Genomic DNA, 19,258 nt, shown 5'->3' with positions numbered 1-19,258 from the left:
AACCTTTTGGGTACTGGGTAAGAGGGGTTGAATTTGAGGGATGAACGGGGAGGGGGGGGAGGAGGTCGAAAGAGAAGGTGGCAGATATAGAAGCTGAAGCGCGTACCGGAAGGTCGATTGTTCTCCGCAACCGACTGTGTCTCATTACTTCGAATTGGCTGATCCTAGACAATGCAGTAGGAATACGGTTATCCGGAAGATGCTTTTCATCGGCCTCATCCTCTTTTCGTCTCCCTTCCACTCCTATAAATCCTATTTCATCGGGTCGTCAACGCTGAAAATGCCCAACTGAATCGGTGCGTGCCACCGAGATTCTTCCCGAAGCAAATGTTATATATATATAGAACCTGTATAATGTTGCTATGTTATATATTTAACTTTCTGGATATTCCTGAAAAGTCTCTTTATTCATAAATTCCGATAGCTGTCTTATACTCCAAAGAGTCCAATGTCAAGGGCTGGTTCGATTCGAGATAAAGTTCAGGGATGACAAAAAGTAAATAGAAAGAGTAAGAGAGGGTAAGAGGAGGGGGGAGGGGGCGCAAGATAGGCGAGTGAAAGATATTCCATAGCTGGAAAGTTGGTAACTGTGATGGGGGGGGGGGGGGGGGGAGAAGGATGAGAGAGATGGAGAGATATAGCATAAGACATGGGTAAAGTTGGAAAGGATAATCATCCCCCGCGTTTGCCCCGTTCCATAGTGAAAATGTAGGGAGACGTTAAGACGCTGAATGAGGAGACAATGGCTTGCCTCAGAACTAAGAAGCGGATAAGGATCGAAGATTAACCGACGACACGATTTGAAATCGGACGAGCTGCGGGCTCCTCTGCATTTCAAATCCGCCATTTCGATTCTGCCGGACGCGAAATCAACGAGCGGAAGTCGACGCTTTTATCTTCTCCCATCTCCCCCCACCCCTTCCCTCTTCATCCGAGCAGCTGAAAATTCACAGACCGAAAACGCCGCGAGACAGCACCTTCTCACCTTTCGCTCTTTCATTCAATCCTGATCAACAATTTCCAAGCATCGATTCTCTCGTCAATTTTATTCCAAACAATTGAATCGATCGATCAAGCCTCTTTGATTCTCCTACTCGATTCGAGATTTGTTCTGGTCTCTCGCTGAGAAATTACGTAACGTTAATCGTTGGTATTGGCATTGAACGACGAGGTGTAGGAGGTGATAATCTTTGGTCGTCTTTTCCGTTTGCATTCGATTAAATTTCAATTTTCTCTCGTGCCCGATATACGAGCTCTGATAGACAGAATCTTTTTACAGAACGATGACTTTGAAGCCTTAAGTAAAATTCCTTTTCCTTCGTATTCCCGACCTCGTACATTCACCATGATCGACCTTTTCCCATTTTCCGTAAGACGATTCTCTTCTCGCCCCCTTTACTCACCTCCCACGACCCTTGCGCTCTGGATTTGAAATGTAGAGTAGTTTGGAGAAGTCGTCTCCTCCCATTCTAGTCGTGTTGTCGCTGGTTAATCCACCATTTCTCTAGCAGCGTGCTCCCCCCTCTCTCTCCCTCTCTTTCTCTCTTTCCGTATATTTTCCTTTTTCACAATTATTCTTGCTTCTATGGCAAAAAAAGAAGGATCCATCAGAGTATCACTCCTGACTAAAGGGTAGATCGTTCGGCAGGCTTGAAAAAGCAAAGTTGCAGCAACAAATTCGAAAGAACAACGCTGTACAGTTTGCTTGATCGACAGCAGCTAACGATGTAAGCATTGGCAGCAGGTTCCACGCACGCTGATATAAAGCAGCTTCTCATGGTATAACGCGGAGGACGCTGGGATCATTACCAAGTCAAATATTGAACTTGGCTAATTTGTTATCAGGGAGAAAGTAGAGCGACGTGTGGATATCTCGCGGTGCCGGCCAAATTGACCCAGTTCGCAAACTTATAACGCTGTTAGGCGTCCCTCGCCGTGACTCAGGGAAGCCCCATTGCGCAAGAAACTGTATAGATCATAAAGTAGAGGGGAAATTAAACGGGGAACATAAGCCCACGGCTTTTCCTCGCTGGAAAACTTTTCGAGGAAATATCTCGAGCATCCAGCCTTTTCCACCCCCTCCCCTCCCCCCTAATCTTGAACCGTATACAAATACGATGATCCAACGGGACGCGATAAGCAACGAGAAAACTTTTCAAGGCCTCTGAAGGGTCGTACGTGTGGACGAAACGCGATAAATTGATTAGTCCGAAGCACCGATAAAAGGAGATAGCGTGGTTGGTCGCCTGAAATGATTCGTGAAAGCGAATAACATCGAATTGATTAGCGGCATAGTACGTATACATATATCGGTGGTGCGTTTTTTTGCAAGTCGTGTACGATGGCTAACATTTGAATTGCTTTCGCTTTGTACGTATGGGACTATTCGGGACCATCTGTTACGCTCGGTACATACTATACCGAGTAATCGCTTCAGCCCGACAGTAGTCACCCTTATGCATCTTTCAGTAGTCACCCGAGCAGCCTGGTCATCTTTCGTTGAATCACAGCTGCGACAATCGCACGACCAATTTCTCAACCAATGCAAACTTCCCGTCGCTAAAATCATCCTCGTACCAATGTAACATATATATACATAAATTCGGAGCAAAAATATCAGAAATTATTTCTTCCTGATAGTATACATGGGAGTTCGTTAAGGGAAAGTCACTTATTTGTCGAAAGAGAGTGCGTGGTAATCGAATTTTGTTCAATCAGGGAAGAGAGGAAAAGAACAAGTGTGCTAAATGCTTCATATGATAAATTGAATAGGATTGTGATTGGCTTGGATATATAGTATGTGTATATACTATATATATATATATATATATAGAGAGAGAGAGAGAGAGAGAAGGAGGGGGGGGGGGGGATCAATTGGAAGGACGAAAGAGTTTTGGTGAAAAGAGTTGTTTTCAGGTTGAAAATGGTAGGGTGTTGGAGGACGAAGGAGAAGTAACGAGGAGTGGGGGTGGGGGTCGAGTAGAGGGGTTGACGGAATAGCATACCATTGTTGCGAGCATTTGCCCGGACCAAGGGTTCTACCAACAGCTTTCCATTCCCTCGTTATGGTAAATGGTCTGTCTTCGTGGTTGGGCAAACAGTTACACAAAGATAAGTGCAGGCACAGGCTGGCATCTCGAGACGCTTTAAGCACCTTGGCCGTCCCGTGTCCTTTAATCCTCCGTGCCCTATCCCACCACTCACCAACGGACCACTTCTTCCCCGGAAAAGTCACAATCTGCCAGCCAAAACTGTCCTACGAATCTACAAGCGCACGTGTAATTGCAAAAACTTGCTAATAACTCGTAGCAAGGTCAGCTATACTATATATATATATATATATATAGGAATAGTTAAGGCAAAAGGTGAAATTCAATTCTGGCCCGAGTAAGCTGGGTACTGCAGCTTTAAAGTGGTCTTTGGTGTAAAGTGAGAAAGTACACTTTGGGCATATATTTAATAAGCTCGAGGCAGCGGGGGTTCGTAAATAATGCATGTGCCTATATATAGGAGAGGAGAGAGTCGACACGGGAAAACACGAAGCAGGCGAGGAAAATCGCCTTGTCGTTGGAATTGCACTGGTGAAGTTACAGGAGATTTCAGGTAACGCGAATGCTGTAGGATGAGCTAGAAGCAGTGGTGAGTTGTCGAGTTTTGGGGAGGGGGGTGGAGATCCTGGGGACTTTGCTAAGGGGCTGGGCATTCTTCCGAGTTTGTTGCAACGTGGAAACATCGATAATACGGAAAACTTCGTAAGTACTTTGCGCGATCTCGACGAAACCACAACGGTAATCGACTGGCGAAAAGAGTGGCGGCAGCCTGAAAAGTTGCCTCCGAGACAGGTAGTTTTATCAGAGCTAATACCCACGATCGTGGGAACTCCATTCCTGTTTTGCTTCTCGCGTTGCTACCACTCTTACACCTACCCTACAATTTCCTCGGACAATCCTAAATGCAGAAACTACACTGAACTTACGGACGGGAATCCGATTTGAGAAATCCAATACAATGACCGGCCGCATCCAAGTTTATCGCGCGAAGAAAAATTGCGATAATGACGCGAGTGAAAAACGTCTCCGATAAAAGGCAAGATTATCATGAGACAAATTTGACTCGATCAATCAGTGAGTTTTCTGAAAAGAATGAAAGTTGAATTTTTGCTTTATGCTTTATTGGCAATTTGTAAAGTGACTATATATACGGTCGATCAGTGATGAGAGCGTGATAAGGAAGCTTCGGCTCGGCTCGGCTCGGCAAGCCTCTTTCGGCAAAGTCATTTCTCCAGGCAGGCGAGCGAGATGCAATTTATCCTGTCGCATTAGATTCAAAATAATTGATCCCTCGGGCTAGTGGAAAATAGCGAGTCATTACAGCAGTGACTGGTGGCATACCCATCGCTCCACTCTCTGGCCTGGGAAAATAAAAGCTCGGAGATCACCTGAACCCGATGAAAAATTTGACGGCCTACAGGGAGGCGAACTCCTTTCTACAATTTTACGCAGCTGCTGCAAATTCCGCCACTCCTCCACTTTTATACCTTCCCAATAAATTTTAGTGGACCCCCACCCACCACACACAACATTTGATATCTTAACAATATCCTGCAAAATTTGATTTTCCCTCTCATCTCAATTTACGATCCTCGTATTTTCTTTTCCCCCGCGACTAATGAAATTACATGTCTTTAAAAACATTATTTTTCCAAGGTATTATATAGCGGAAGGAGGAGGATGATAAAAGAGGGGAAGACTTACGTATGCTGAACGTCCGGACATTTCCGATTGGGCCGAGCAACGCCAGCAAAGCGAAGAATCTGGCGATTATTGGCAGATGATCAGTCTTCATGTTTCCGGGCTAGCAGTGACTTCATGAGAGAACGAGGCAAATGGCTGGAAAAAGAAAAAAGGAAGCTCTTTAAATCCGTGGTACACTCGGTTCGTTCGGGAAATATGAGTTATTGGCTGTTCCAACATTTAGCGCGGTTCGCTATAGGCGAAAGAGAAGATTTAAGCTGACAGAAACGGATGAGAATGAAATATATGGAGAAAAGTCGGAGCCGCTTCTCTCAGTATCAAGAACACCAGCCCGTAAAAGACGTGTAAGGAATAATGGTGTATCGCGTTATTATGCAAAGTTCATATTGTTATACAGTAGGGAAAACGACGCCTGGTTAAAAAGAGCAGGACTAAAAATCCTGGCGGAAGAGCCCAAGCAGCCAGGGCACAATATCTCTCGGTAACAATATCCGAGTTGAGAAAGGGCCACCGAGTCTTCGAAAAAATTGTCCCGTTTTCTCGCCTTACTGCGAATTATTTTCCCTCTGCAGTATACTTATACGTGTAGTTTATACCTATATATGTATATGTACAGTACATGTACATCACAGACATCTTTTTAATATCCTGGTCGAACAACACTTTGCTATACTCGTATTCGAAAATGCCGTAACATATATAGCTAAATCCACGCATAAAAAACGAGCCGCAAGCAATATAAACGTAAAAACTGACTATTTCATAAAATCCTCTATAGTAGCTAGACGAAATAAACGTTCGTCGAAATTTTTTTCCTCCTTCACCCGAAAACTGTATCGCCCTTTAAAAATGGATGAGCAGTATAAATATATAATACGCCCCTGCTCCGATATGAGAAAGAAAGGATAAAATATTTCTTTTGGTGTTCGAGGCAGTATCACTTAAAAGTGCAGAAATGTGATAGGGGGTAATAAAAACAAGCGATATTGCGTAAAGATTTTTTTATTAAATTGTATAATATATTTAAAATAATTAAGAGACAAATTTTCTTGGATATATCAATTTATCTTGAGAATAATAATGATAGTTGCTCGTTCGAGCTTCGCGCGTGCATTATACATCGAGCGAGTGAGTTTATCCTTCATTAAATATAGTCGGTTCCATCAGGTGAACGATGGCAACTAAGCGAACTCGGCATAGAGCTCCGATCAGAGCTCAGCCGGAAAATTCAATAATTTGTTAGCACTTAACGCGATAATCTATGGCACGGCGTAAATTACGATCAGCCAGTCAACCATCCGACTTCGTTTAGAGAAAAGAAGGTAATTGGTCAGAACTTAGTTTCGTCCAACCACCTTCGGCTAAAAACCTGAAAGTTTTATTTGTCCCAGGAATCGAGCCAAGTGAGTAATTTGGAGAGGCATCGGGATGCATGTTGAAATAGCGAGCACACATATAAATATAGAAGCAAAAAAAAAGGAATTCCAGGAGCGGAACACTGTTCAAATAGTAAAAGTATAATTAATGAAGAATAATTTTATTCTAGTAGATTCGGTTGAATGAAACCACGTGCAATAATTAATCGAGTAGAATAGTACGTGTTTCCGAGGTGAGTTATACGTAAATATTTCCTTTCCATCGGGGAATTGGCATGAGTTTTCTTTTGTCTGCCTCGGTGGAATGGGATTTGCGTGACCGTAAGGGTCATTTCCGTTTGTAGTAAAAATGGAGCAAGGCTGCACTCAGCGGCGCGGCCTGGTGGAGCGTTAGGGGTTGGGGCTGGGGGTGCGAGGTTCGGCTAATTGGGCAGGGACTCGATTACGAGCTGGTCTCTGCGTGTTTCTCCAGTCGACACACGTACCGCAGGCTACTGTGCTTCGTGCCAAGAAAAAGGAAGATTCTCGCTTTTAAGTCGATTAAGCTCTCTTTTTCGTCCACTGCCTCGAGCACTTGGAAAATATGGCTGCTCCGATGACGTTCGAGCTTTTCCATCGCTGTGGGCCAACACCGCCAAATTGGCCGCAAAAGATAACGCGCAAACTTTCAAGGAATAATACCCGCTGTAACTCGCTGAAAAATATATACTATATATATATATTATATTTTATTCCTATAACCAATTTCAAAAATCGATCGCTTCCTGCAGCGACGATCCTTAGGAATAAAATTCAATATCCGGACAATGAAATTATCTTGCGAAAGGAAATTTATGAAGAGTGGAAAAAAAAAGAAATAAATCGTGGCTTATCTTGATTAACTATTAAGCTTTTACGCTTAACTGGAAGTTTTCATGCGTTTGAACTATAGTTAATCAACAACAATCCGTTAATTAATACTTTCGCAAATGAATCAAGCGTACGCATGGGTATTCCTTTCTTGGCGTATCAGAGGCATTATCGCTGTTATCGACATGACGTTAATTAGTGCTCACCTATACGAGCTGCCATTCCTCAAATACCATTAACGAACGGTGTACGCCAGTTTAACTACATACGTTGCATTCGCATGACGATAATTAGTAATATTTGCAAAATACAAATTAGACGCCAAGATATCAGTACATGGATTGAACGAGGGTAAGTTGGAAGAAGGAAGGATGGAAATTTAGAAAAATGGAAGAAATTTAGTTAATTAAAGTCTATTGAAGCTATTTGCAAGTGTACAGTGGCAATCTCTGCGTTCAATAGAATATAGTTATCGAGAGACAAAGGAGGAAGAGGAAATTGATAATCGGATAAACGTAATAAGACTTCTCTATCTTATTATAATGAACTAATTGCGTATTAGAAGCAAGACATTTAGTAGTGTAGCTAGATTGTAGATTACATTGAATGCCTACACAGTGACTTGGTCAAAGGGTTCCTGGATGTAGCAATATTGATCCTACAATGCCGGCTTGCCATCTCTTGCTTACGTGCGCAAAATGTCAATACAGCGCCAGAGACTTTATTAAAATTAATTCTCCCCTCCCCACATCCTTCATTTTACATTACTAACTGTACAAGAATAAATAATTGCTCGAATGTTTATTTAATTCTATTTACACTATAACTATTATTATGTTGTTACTCGACGAATCGAAATTTATTCGTTTTAGCTAATTGACACGCTTGTTCGAGTATAGCACATATTGCGTATATTTATATATGTATAATTCACTGTAATATATAAATTATAGGATGCAGATTAACAAATATATGCATGGCGTCACGATTGAAAGGAAATATATCACGAGATTCGACAGTTTGGTTGCTCGACGTGACCCGGTAGAGCCAGCTGGAAGTTTAAACGAATGGAGGGACTCGTAAGAAAAGAGTTTCATTGTTAGAAGCAAACGAGTACGATTTCGCGAAATTTTTCGGGAGCTGAAAGGACTTTCGAAGGACTTTCACGATAATGACAAGGACTCTGAGGCAATTTCTTCCTGCTGCCGTTGCAAAATACATTCCAGATTTTATGGAGGTAGGATGGAGTCGGTAAAACTTGCTGTACTCGAAGAGAGCGCGCAAAATCCCGAAGGACAGATCCAGGAATAACTGGTCGTTCAGGAAGAATATCGCGTCCCAATTAAAATGAGGATGCTTCACCATTTCTAGTTTCGACGTTGTATCGATATAATTGTGACTTTATCAAAACTAATATGCACTCTCTATTATCCAAATGCACACACACATGTATATATAAATATAGAGCAATACGTTCTAATATTAATGATCCAAATAATATCCCTATGAAAATACGGTTATTATTGAGTTTTGGACCAAAATGGACGTGTGTTAATATTTCGATCGCGCGATCCAGTTTCATTAACGTACCGTTAATTGCTGGTTATAAACTCTTGGCGAATTCGCGCGCCTATTACAGTTATCATCACGGCACTCGACTAGCGCTCCTGTAAAATAATGAATCACTCGACTTAATGCCTCGCTGAGTTTGCGCCTGAGTAAAATTGTAGCGGGGATAAATTACTTAAGTTCGGCTAAGTAAGGTTGCTGTAATTCCCATAAGATGCCAATTTACACTTTCAGCGCTCGTTTATTCTAATGCAGCCGCGTTACGTTAACCTTTCCTTCCCTTGGCAATGCTCGCTCGCAATGTTATACCAATTTTCTTCGCTATCCTATATCTTCGTAAAAGTATCAGCTAGCAATCTTTTTATTAATTTCCAAGCATCGATAAGTCTCTTGGTTCACCCGTACCTCCCTAAAATTTTTATCGTCAATTGGTCTCTGTATTCAACTGGAAGTTTGTCAGTTTATCAAACTAATTAAGATTCTATCGGCTCGCGAGCGATGTTGCACCAATTTTCTCCATAGTTCTTGTTTCTTCGTATAAAAGCACCAGCTAGCAATTTTGTTTTTAATTCCTGAGCACATCGATGAGGTTCTTGGTTTAATTTATACCTGGAACCTGTGGCCTGCTAAATTCATTTCTGCCGATTGTTTCTTCTGTTGGACCGGAAGTTTATCAAATTATTAAAATATTTGAAGATTCTAGTGCAGCCTTACGTTGACCTTTTCCTCTTTTATAGCAATTTGCTTGTTTCCACAGTGTCATAGCAATTTTATTTGCTATTCCATATCTTCGCAAAAGTATCATTTAGTAATCTTTTCATTAATTCCCACAAGCATCAATAAGCCTCTTGGTTCACCTATATAATACCTGGGACCCGTGGCCCACTAAAATCATTTCCACCGATTGTTCCTTCTATTCAACCGGAAGTTTATCAACTTATTAAACTAATTGAAGAATGGACTTTCCGGGAGAGTGCTTCCTAAAACTTTACATAAAGCAATTATAGTCCGTAAAGCCCCGATTGTCCGTGGAATCGCATTTCACTCGTAAACCGGAAATGGGATTCAGGGCCATCGTGAATCGCTGCGGGAATTTTCTTGCCGTTCCTTCTGTGCATGAACCTATCGACGACTATTATCATCCTTCTCGCACTTTTGCCCAGACCATTCCGCAATAATTCCTGAAAAAAGATTCTACCTTACAATAATGATCGGTTTATGTATATAATACAAAGAACCAGTTGGCCTTTCTGGTAATAATAAAGGGGTACAGAAGGCAGATCGTGTAAAAAGGTGGTGGAAACGTTGTTTTCTTGGAAATGATTTTCGGGTATTTTCAGACCTGTGGAAATGAATGGAAGGGTCTCGTTAATGGATTTGAATCGAATGAGAGTATCGCGAGTCTGGGCGATATCGGTGATTTGGTCGATGAGAGACAAAAGTCGAGTGTGCACTAACCGATATTGCAGGGTGGAACGGTATCGTCGTCTGGCGCAACTATGCCAGTATTCGTAGCTTTTCTTACCGAGAAAAGTAGTCCATTCGCAAATAGCGTGCCGTTATCTCCTGGAGAGACCAGGAAAAGGAGACAACGCTGTCACGGCAATGCAAATACCATCGAAAAGCGAGACCTCCCCATTATGTTGGCCGCGATAGCTTAAAACCTTGGGCTACGCGATAATGGCACCCTGATAGCGCCAAGTGTCAGCTATTCCTGGCAAACTTGGCCTCACGGAAAAATTCTAATAGACCAATGAAATCCGCTTATTCCCCATTTTACTCATTTATCTATCCGACTATCCCTCTGAAAAGTTCTTCCGATCTGAAAGTTCATTCTGCTCTCTGTCGAATACATTAATTGTTGTAATAGAGTATAATAGTGGACTACATATATGTATGCTGAAAATAGAGAAGAGTTTTAATGATAAAAACTTTCCCATGCATATTATCAGCATTTTAAATTTAAAAATAATTGAAATTTGAATTTTTAGCAGTATCGCATGCAAAACACTACGATTTTCGGCGAAAATTTGTTCGTGTGTTGGACTATAAAATAAGTCGTAATCAAAGGAAAAATATCCTTCCATCAATCATCCTATTTGGTTTTTTCATTTCAGATAAGGTTACTGGGGGAATATGCTCGTTTCTCCGAAAATCAAAGCTCTCACCGTTCGGATTTTCAATATTTTTTTATGAAATTTGTATGAAATTTATAACTGAAATGTTGTTCTTTCATATGGCAGAAGTTCGAAGAGAATAATTCATTCGGTATATCTGTTAAAAAAGAAGAGAGAGAGAGAGAGAGAGAGAATATATGTTTTTGTTTCTCTTGAAAATCCATGTAAGCCCTTAATGGATCGCATTATACGAATCATCAATATCAATTCGATCAGTTATCGTTAAGCGTTGGAGCTGATGCGTCATGTCGCGTTCGAGCTACCGGAAGTGGCGTGCATACGTTTCTCCCCTGTGAGTCGGCTGTCTCTATATGCATATTTCTCCCAACACTAGTTATTAGCTTGATAAGGGATCAGAAATACGCTCTGCACTTTCTTCCTTTCTTTCTCTCATTATTGCCTTCAATCTTTTCCCATTCGTGCCCGACCAAAAACTTCCTTTTCCACTTGGCGTCCAACCAAAGCTCACCAGGTAGTACAGTACACGTATAGGTACACGCGTAGCGTTTGTAAACGACTCGGAAATTATCGAACAATTCAGTGAATCGAATATTTTTCGAGACTAATCGCTGCTCGGTGATAAATTTCACTTTATCTCTCAAATTTATCCGGCATTGCCATTCCGATGCACTGCAGTAAACACATCGTTATGCAGCTCCATTTCATTTCCTCTTTCGGAAAATCGAGTCGCGCGCTCCATCATCATGAATCGACATTCCTTTGCTTCGCTTCCAAAGTGAAATTTTCACGGACTCCGATTTCTCCTGCAAATGTTCGAGCTGTTTTGACATTCATTTTTTCCTCCTTTTTGTTTTTTACATACCGGAAGTCGATGTTTTTTCGAGTTTTCAGTAGCGAGGAAAACCGGTGTAATCATTGCATTGTTAACAAGAGCAGCCGGGGATGCAGATATCGGGACGAATTCAATTTCCACGGGATCGGATATTTCAGTTTCCGCGCGACAAAAAGCGAGACAGTTATGAAAATATTGTCAGAATAACGATATTTCATGCACGAAGAGTCTTTCTGCTAGCTGTTCTTTTGTCCAATAGGCATCGTTTCCTGCTAAACTTTGCTGCGGCGCATCCGGGAAAAATGTGAAAAAGGAAACTTTTCTTTCTTCTTCTGAAATTGCAGTCACGCGTGTGAACAGCCGAAATTGCTAGCGAGCCAACTTCCAGTCTCCAGCTTTTCGCGTAATAAACAGAGAATTTTTAATTATGCGTGTAACTACCCTACCAACTCTCGCGCATCGCTCTTCCCCCACTTTCCCTAAACCAGCATTTTTTTCAGCAGGAATATCTTGTCGTCACGACTAATTTGTCACGCGCGAAATTCGCAGGAACTTTCCGATAAATTTTCAAGATTGTATACAAAGGACTAGCACTCGTGGTTGACGTTAAACAGATGGATTTCCGGTTTGCGGAGTTATGATTATTGAATCGCGTTGACGTTGCTGGAAAATTAGAGAAAATCCGAGGTTGGCTGAAGCAATGGTTGCGCGGTGAGAGTTCGCGTGTGGTTGGGATGTAATATCTACACATATTGTTGTTACATTGTTGTCGAGTTTAACAACGAATTTCAGTAGACGATGGCGCCAGTGTTGGCTGCAGTTGACGGAGTGCCGTTGCCATTGTTCGGTTAGCCTTGCGTTATTCCGCAAAATTTTCTTTATGAACTGTGCGTGATAAGGATGAGCTTTGGCGATGTCGCTCTTCGCGTTGATGTTCTTCCCGACAACGGATGCACACCGGATGCACGCTCTGCGGCTTTATGGACCACTAAGCCTCTCTTGTTTCCTCTTCACCCATTCCACGCTTCCACCTTATCTGTACGGAATCCTGCAAAGCTACCTCGTTAAACCTAACTCCCACCTATGCAATGCACAATTCGATGAGGCCAAAAATTGGCACGAATAAATTATATCTATATGGACATACGCGAGGAGCAAAATTATTAGATACTTGCAGTGGACTAATATTGCACTTAATTGTATATGATACATTTTGTGCTCGTCAGTTTGTTTACAATACCACAGAGGGCACCACCATTAAACGAGGTAAACAGCCAAGCAGAGGAGCTGTTACGCGGGAAGACGAGGGGACGCTACAACTAAACGTGAGGGCAGCACCGTCGTAACCTAGAAATTTCGACGTTGCAGCAGCGCAGTTCTCCAATACTCTGGATGATTATCCATTCGTTAATTCGAACGAAAACTATATTCCATTATTATATTTGATATTCTTTGTCGCACTTTATTGCGCTGACAGAGATATCAAGCGTCTCGAAAGAATCGAGTGGACGTGGTATATTTTTGAGGTATTATCGCGATCGGAGGGTGAGCGTTATCAGTTTGGCCGATACATCCGGTCGGAAACGGAAGTGGTGCGCATACGTTATAGCGTTCGGCGACACTTGGAAAATGCTGGCTGTAGCATATAGCGGGTGATCCACAGCAACGATAAGCCGTGAGAAACATGCGCGACACGTTTCACTTCTTTGTCCCTTGACCTTTCCGGAACTTTTATCGCCATCGCCGGCTGACCCCCGTTCGATTTCAGCATGCATATTTCTTTTATGACTTATTACACGAATCGCGGCTCCCTTATCTCGCCAATGAGACAGAAAAATAGTCGTTTGGGTGGCGCTGCGATCGCCGCGAAATCTCTTCAGGCTCAAACGCGCGAATAGTCAAAGCAGAGGCGTTTTTTTCTGATAAGGCAAACAATATAATAATTACACGCGCGTAATTCTTGTGTAAGTATTAACAAATGTCGTGTCAATCTTGGCTGCGTGCGACACTTTCAGCGTTCCGTGCCGTGCCATCCGGTACTTAAGGCTTCCCGCTGCCGGAAGTAACGCGTTATTTATTAGAGTCACGTTTACTGCAGGCTAAAAGTAATATCTCCATCCTCCAGAAGTATCGGCCCTGATAATGCACTCATCGCTCTTCCCACAAATGGAAACCTTTTCCTTTGTGACATCAATCTTTCGCGTAACTTTAATTTTCCTGCTATCTTCTATATATTTCCTTGTTTGCAGTCTTGTTATTTATTTCAAAAATATAATGTTCCTTTTTTCCAGTAGCGTTGAAAGTTGTCAATATTTTTCCGAATCGAATTAGCTAAAATGACTCTATGTGTTATCGATTCAGGTTTGAGAATGGAAGGTCTGGATTGATAATTTTTATTTGTCGATTGAGCCGATATAGTATTAGATTTGAATTTTTAGGAGTTTTCAAAGTTTTCTTATTAAGAAAGTTTGTTGGTAGGGGAGAAGATCGCGCGCGCGCACGCGAGAGAGAGAGAGAGAGAGAGAAAGAGAGACTTCGCATGACTGGAGGATCGCGTCGTTAGCGTCTAGTTTACCGGAAGTGGCGCGCATAAGTTTCTATTCAGACGAAAGGCATTGGACCACCGCACGCGTCATTTCGAACGAGAGAATTTTCTCAGCTAGAGAGTGGCCATTATGATAAGATATGAGAAATGTGCGAGGCACGTTTTGCCGCTATTGTTGCAGTGGCGGCTCTCGCGTTTTTCCGGAAACGATACAGTTCCCCACCCTTCCGCCACCCTTGCAGGGGGTAAGCGGGCACATTTGTTGTCGAGGCCTCTCCCTGATGAAGCCATCTCCTCTCCAGCACAGCATCCTATAAATTCAGATCCACCTAAGAAATATTTCCCTTTTAACTACCAAGGAGAGTCGCCCTTATTAAGGCTACTATCTTTACAACCGCACAAATGCGGCCTTGCATTAAGGATTCGCTGATTACATCGGAAAAGAAATGTAAGGTTATGAAGGACCTGGAGATTGCAAACTTTCCCTGCTCAACATTTTATGCTAAGAATTTCATGCTCGTAATATTTCCATCATCCTATACGAAAAAACTTAAGAAAGGAATTTATTTTCTTTGTCTACTACCCGATTTTTCCTCTTTTTTTCGTCAAGGATTGACTTTAGTCGGTAGAAATTTGTCTGTGAATTTTTAAAGACTTTTTAAGGAGTTTTATACGTAAGAAAATTTTACATTGTACATTTGAGTAATTGCGAGCAAGGAGTTGGATTCACGAGTCTTAATCCTGAACTTTAATTTAATGCTCCGAGCTAAGATTTGCCTTCGAAAGGAACCATCGGATCCCGCTGGAAGTCCTGGATAATTAATGCCTGTCGGGGTTTTACTTTTGCATTTACCTGTCGTCAGCTCGTTTGCGGCGTTACGGCGGCAAACTGGCTCGAAGGAGGATTCCGAGGCCTGATTGGATATAGGATCCACTATCAGGAAGAAGATTACCGCTGCTTGGGGGATAGAAGGAGATATATTAATTGAGGTATAGCGCGGGGAGGGGGAGAGGGTTACGTTTGCCAAAGAGAAACGCTTGATACACGAGCTCTGCACCTATGAACAAATATTCCGCACTATTCAAACTGAAATAATCCCAGCACAATCGTTAATCCGATTTCTTCACCGGCAATCGCATTATTTGCCTACAATTTTCACGCTCTCATCTCCGGTCGTTCACCATTCATTTACGCTGTTTATCGACTCACCCTATAAAAATGTTGACAATTGACAGCTGACCGGGAATCGAATTAAAATCGAAACGTCTACTAACTGCGTTATAGCGGGCAAATATTGAAAGCTTCTGTCGAGCCCTGCGAGAGTGAGAGAGAGAGAGAGAGAGAGCAATGATTTAATTTTTGAATGGAGTCGTGCGCCGGTCGATACTCGATAACTTATTATTAATATTTCTGTACAGAAATATTCTACGAATAAATACAACAGCAGCGTCAAGGCACTTGGCGTATACGAGTAAAAATCGATATTGGTATGGAGGGAATCAGCCAATCAAAGTACGAGGGACGATTCATGGAAATGCACGGAAAGTCGCGAAAACTTGCACAAGTTTTCAGGACACTCTCTTCTGGGGCTTTGGGTAGAGAAAAATTTTGTAAATGCGACGGGAACGCAGCGTGGTGCCAGCTTCTTCCGGAGAAAATGACAAACTTTGCAAGAGTCCTTCAAACAAGTCCTTTTGCTTCGGGCAAATCAACTCGTTGAAATTTAGATATAGCATGTTATCGGTAGTGCTATATCTGTAAGCAGTTTATTTTAAACAATAAAATTTCCTTTCGATCGACTCATCTTATAAAATAACACAAGCACTTTTAATATTTCACAATATTTTTCCCTCTCGCAATTTCCTCTCTCATTCCTAGAATAACTAGTAATGAACAGAGAGCTTCCATTGTCTCCCTGTAACGTTATAATGACTGTGGGAGAAGTTTAACAAATTCTTAATCAGTCTTTACGAGCGTCAATAGATAATGACGTAATAGAATTTCCATTCAATCTGTAATAGCATTAATGACTGAGAATTATGCGAGAGTGTGGGAAATCTGATTTGGATCGGTGAATTTTCCTAACGAACTAGGTCCTTCAGCGCCATTCTGCTCTTTCATTCGCTCGATCTCGTATATATACGTACACGCCGGGTACATCCAATAATGAAAAAACCGTCCCAGTTCCTCGCATCGAGTTTAGTTTCGAATAAATTTATATTATTCAGAGAGATAATTTTATAATTAAGGAAAGTTTTATGTTTTTTCGTAAAATTTCTGTCCTTTTTGTTAGAAAAGTTTTATTTATACCAAATGATGTAGCTTTATTCAAGGAGTGATGAAAAGAGCCTCGGAGGGTAAAATCGTGGGGGTGTAGATAAAGGAGAATGGACTAGAATCGAAGAAACATGAGTTTCGTGTAATATATTTCGGCCTGGAACGGCTTTTGGAATTCTGACGCTTCGTCAGTTCGCTTTGGACGCATTCGCGAAGTTGCATTATCGTCATTGCTGCTAGGAGTGCATCGTAGTGCTTTTGCTTTTGCCACGCAGCGCTATCGGCCTCTTACACGTTTCATCGTTTATGTACCACGTGAGCATTGCGCATACAGCGCTACCACGTTTTAAGGCCCACTCTAGCTAAAAGTTCACCATTCTGACTTCCATCCCTTCAACCAACTTAAATCTCTCTCTCACTCTCTCTCTCTCTCTCTCTCTCTCTCTCTCTCTCTCTATCACACACAACTTTACCAGCCCACTCTGAATTCTTTACGAAACACCTTGAAGCACCTTCTGCTTCGCATAAAACCGTCAAATATGTTTCTCATCAATTCTTCAGTAATAATTTTTTCCCAAAAAATATCGTCGTTATAGCAATTTCTCGAATTTCCTTCAGTCTTTAAAAAATGTCCAGTGAAACGTGTGTATTACAATTTGTTTAAACATTTTTATTTTAATAGTTTTACCACAGTACAAATCCATGTACAGAGCACCGACTCTCATCAAGCAGCATCCAAGCTATCAAGATTTCAAGCTGGCTGTTAGCCTCTTGACGAATTGGGTGGAGTTATTTTAGAACACCCTGTACATATACACACAGTAGTAGAACCGCACTTATAGTCAGACCGAACCGCACATATTGCGGTATTGAATAAGACATCGCGCGGCTTCTCCTAGCTTCGCGAAAACCGCAGGAATTTATGGCTTGCGGGAAGGACTGAATGTCGAAGTAGCTGTTCGCGATAATAAATTTACAATAAACTCTCTTTAGCAGATGCTCTCGCTGAAAATAAAAGGGATCCATTTCCCGTGACAAATGAGCGATTGCTCTTATCAATTGATATATAGGCTTCGCAAAGAGATTTAAGTTTTTATTGCAAATGCTTGATTAATTTCCGTTCAAACGCTTCGTTTGTTCTTGCTCGAAGAGAATGCTTTGACAGAAGCATAAAAAGTCGGTGTTTCTCCCGGACGGAGCGTGAAAACTCGGCGCTTCCGGAAGTGGATCGATAATTTATGCTTAATTACCGGCGAGGCTTTTTTTTCGCACGAAAGTGGCACGACACAGGAGTATGTGAATAGGCGTGAGAGCTTTGTGAAGCTAACGTCCAATATTTAACGCTGGTCGCGCAAGCACAGCTTTTCGCTCTCTCTCTCTCTCTCTCTCTCTCTCATTGTTCCTGACACTGCTTGCAACTCCGAGAGCGGATAATGCGAGGCGCGGCGGCCAATGCAGCCAGCCACGCATCCGAGAAAAGAGAAGCAAGCTCGATCGAATGTAAATAATGCTCGAGCACATAGAAGCTCGACCTGCTCTTGTAAGCTCCGTTTCAAATACGTTTCTCCCTACAAGCCAACTTCTTCTTATTCCTCAGCTCCATCCTTTAACTCGACCCTCGCACACTTTCGCTCCAATTCATTCACCAATCGATTTATCAAAATCTATTCAACCAAAATTCTCATTTCATCCTTTTTTCATTGTTTCCTCCACTTTATTACGTCGAAGAACCCGATATTTCCTCCAACACGCTCCTCCTCCTCGCTATTAATTTTTTCAATTACATTTCTCCTCTCGGTTCTCTCGTTGGCCGAAATTTTTCGAAGAATTTCAAAAGGCAGGACATCGTGCTAGATTTTTACCGACCGTAAAAAAAGTTCAGTTGTTTCAGAAAGTAGAAGTTACAACGAAAGCCAGACGTGCGTTGGCCAGTAAGTACTTCGCGAACCACCATTATACAACTACGTATCTCGCAAAGTGAGTCCAGTAGTGCAGCTGCAACTGCGATAGTCTATAAAGCCATCAATTTCGTGGCTGAAATGTTTATGTACGGCCAAGTGCCATTTGTTACATGATAAAGTATCTGCTAGCAGGAACGGCTGCTGGCATCTGCTGTCGATGTGGCAAAAATTTGAAAAATACAGAAGTATACCAATCGCTCCTCTAATCCCTAGCTTGCATCACCGTGTTGTCACTCCAAAACAACGATTCTTTACAAATTTATAGCGTAATTCACGAATTTATTCGGTTCGCATAAGCGATGAATTCCAGAAAGCTCTCCATCGTTCACGAAAAAAGGCCGTTATTTTTTTCATTCCCAATCCCCCCGAATCCTATCTCCGCGTCGATTCGAGGTCTCGTAGAGAGAGAGAGAGAGAGAGAGAGAGGCAACAGGGAAGAGAGGATGGGGGAGGGGGGCTAAGCTGTGAATTTTTTTCCCTCGCGGCCTACTTTTTACGGAAAAGTAAACACGTGGCTGATGTTCGCGGGAGCGACGGGATCATGGGATCTTCTTTGCTCCCGTTCTTTCGCTCTCCCGCGCGCTTCCTGCTATCTTCTCTCTATTTTCTTTATTTATCCCTTCATTATTCTCTTTTCCTTCGAGGCTCCTAGTCCTCCTCTCAGGCTCTGCAACGTTTGACCGGGAACTTTCCCCGCAGAAGTATCGCACTTAATTTTAAGGCATCTGTTTCAATTGAAGCAGATCCGACGTCTCGTATATCACTTTTAAGACTTTAAAAACTCTTATTAATCCTGGCTGTTATTTTTCAAATATTCATGCAAAGTAATTACTAGCATTATTGATATAACATTTGATAGATTGCGGTCGCTTAATGTACGAAACTGGTAGATTCTGCGATCGGTGGCCATAAGGTCTGGTAGTAAATTATGTATGTAGCACAATGGGAGAAGAGAA

At 42.0% G+C, this 19,258-nt stretch overlaps 1 protein-coding gene across 1 annotated transcript in view; it reads right to left on the bottom strand.

Annotated features, from left to right (window-relative positions):
- LOC136779079 (discoidin domain-containing receptor 2-like) overlaps positions 1-19,258 on the bottom strand; it is a 61,401-nt gene that overhangs the window by 23,422 nt on the left and 18,721 nt on the right. The window contains exon 2 of the mRNA XM_066736406.1: positions 4,755-4,889. Coding sequence (XP_066592503.1) covers positions 4,755-4,845 — 91 coding nt within the window. The 5' untranslated portion in view covers positions 4,846-4,889. The remainder of the gene's footprint in view (positions 1-4,754; positions 4,890-19,258) is intronic.

The sequence above is a fragment of the Prorops nasuta genome, unplaced genomic scaffold (genome assembly GCF_024137725.1).
Source record: "Prorops nasuta isolate Cenicafe-Biocafe unplaced genomic scaffold, Cenicafe_Pnas_1.2 PNAS00015, whole genome shotgun sequence".
Classification (NCBI taxonomy): Eukaryota; Metazoa; Arthropoda; class Insecta; order Hymenoptera; family Bethylidae; genus Prorops; species Prorops nasuta.
This window is presented reverse-complemented; position numbering and strand designations above follow the sequence as displayed.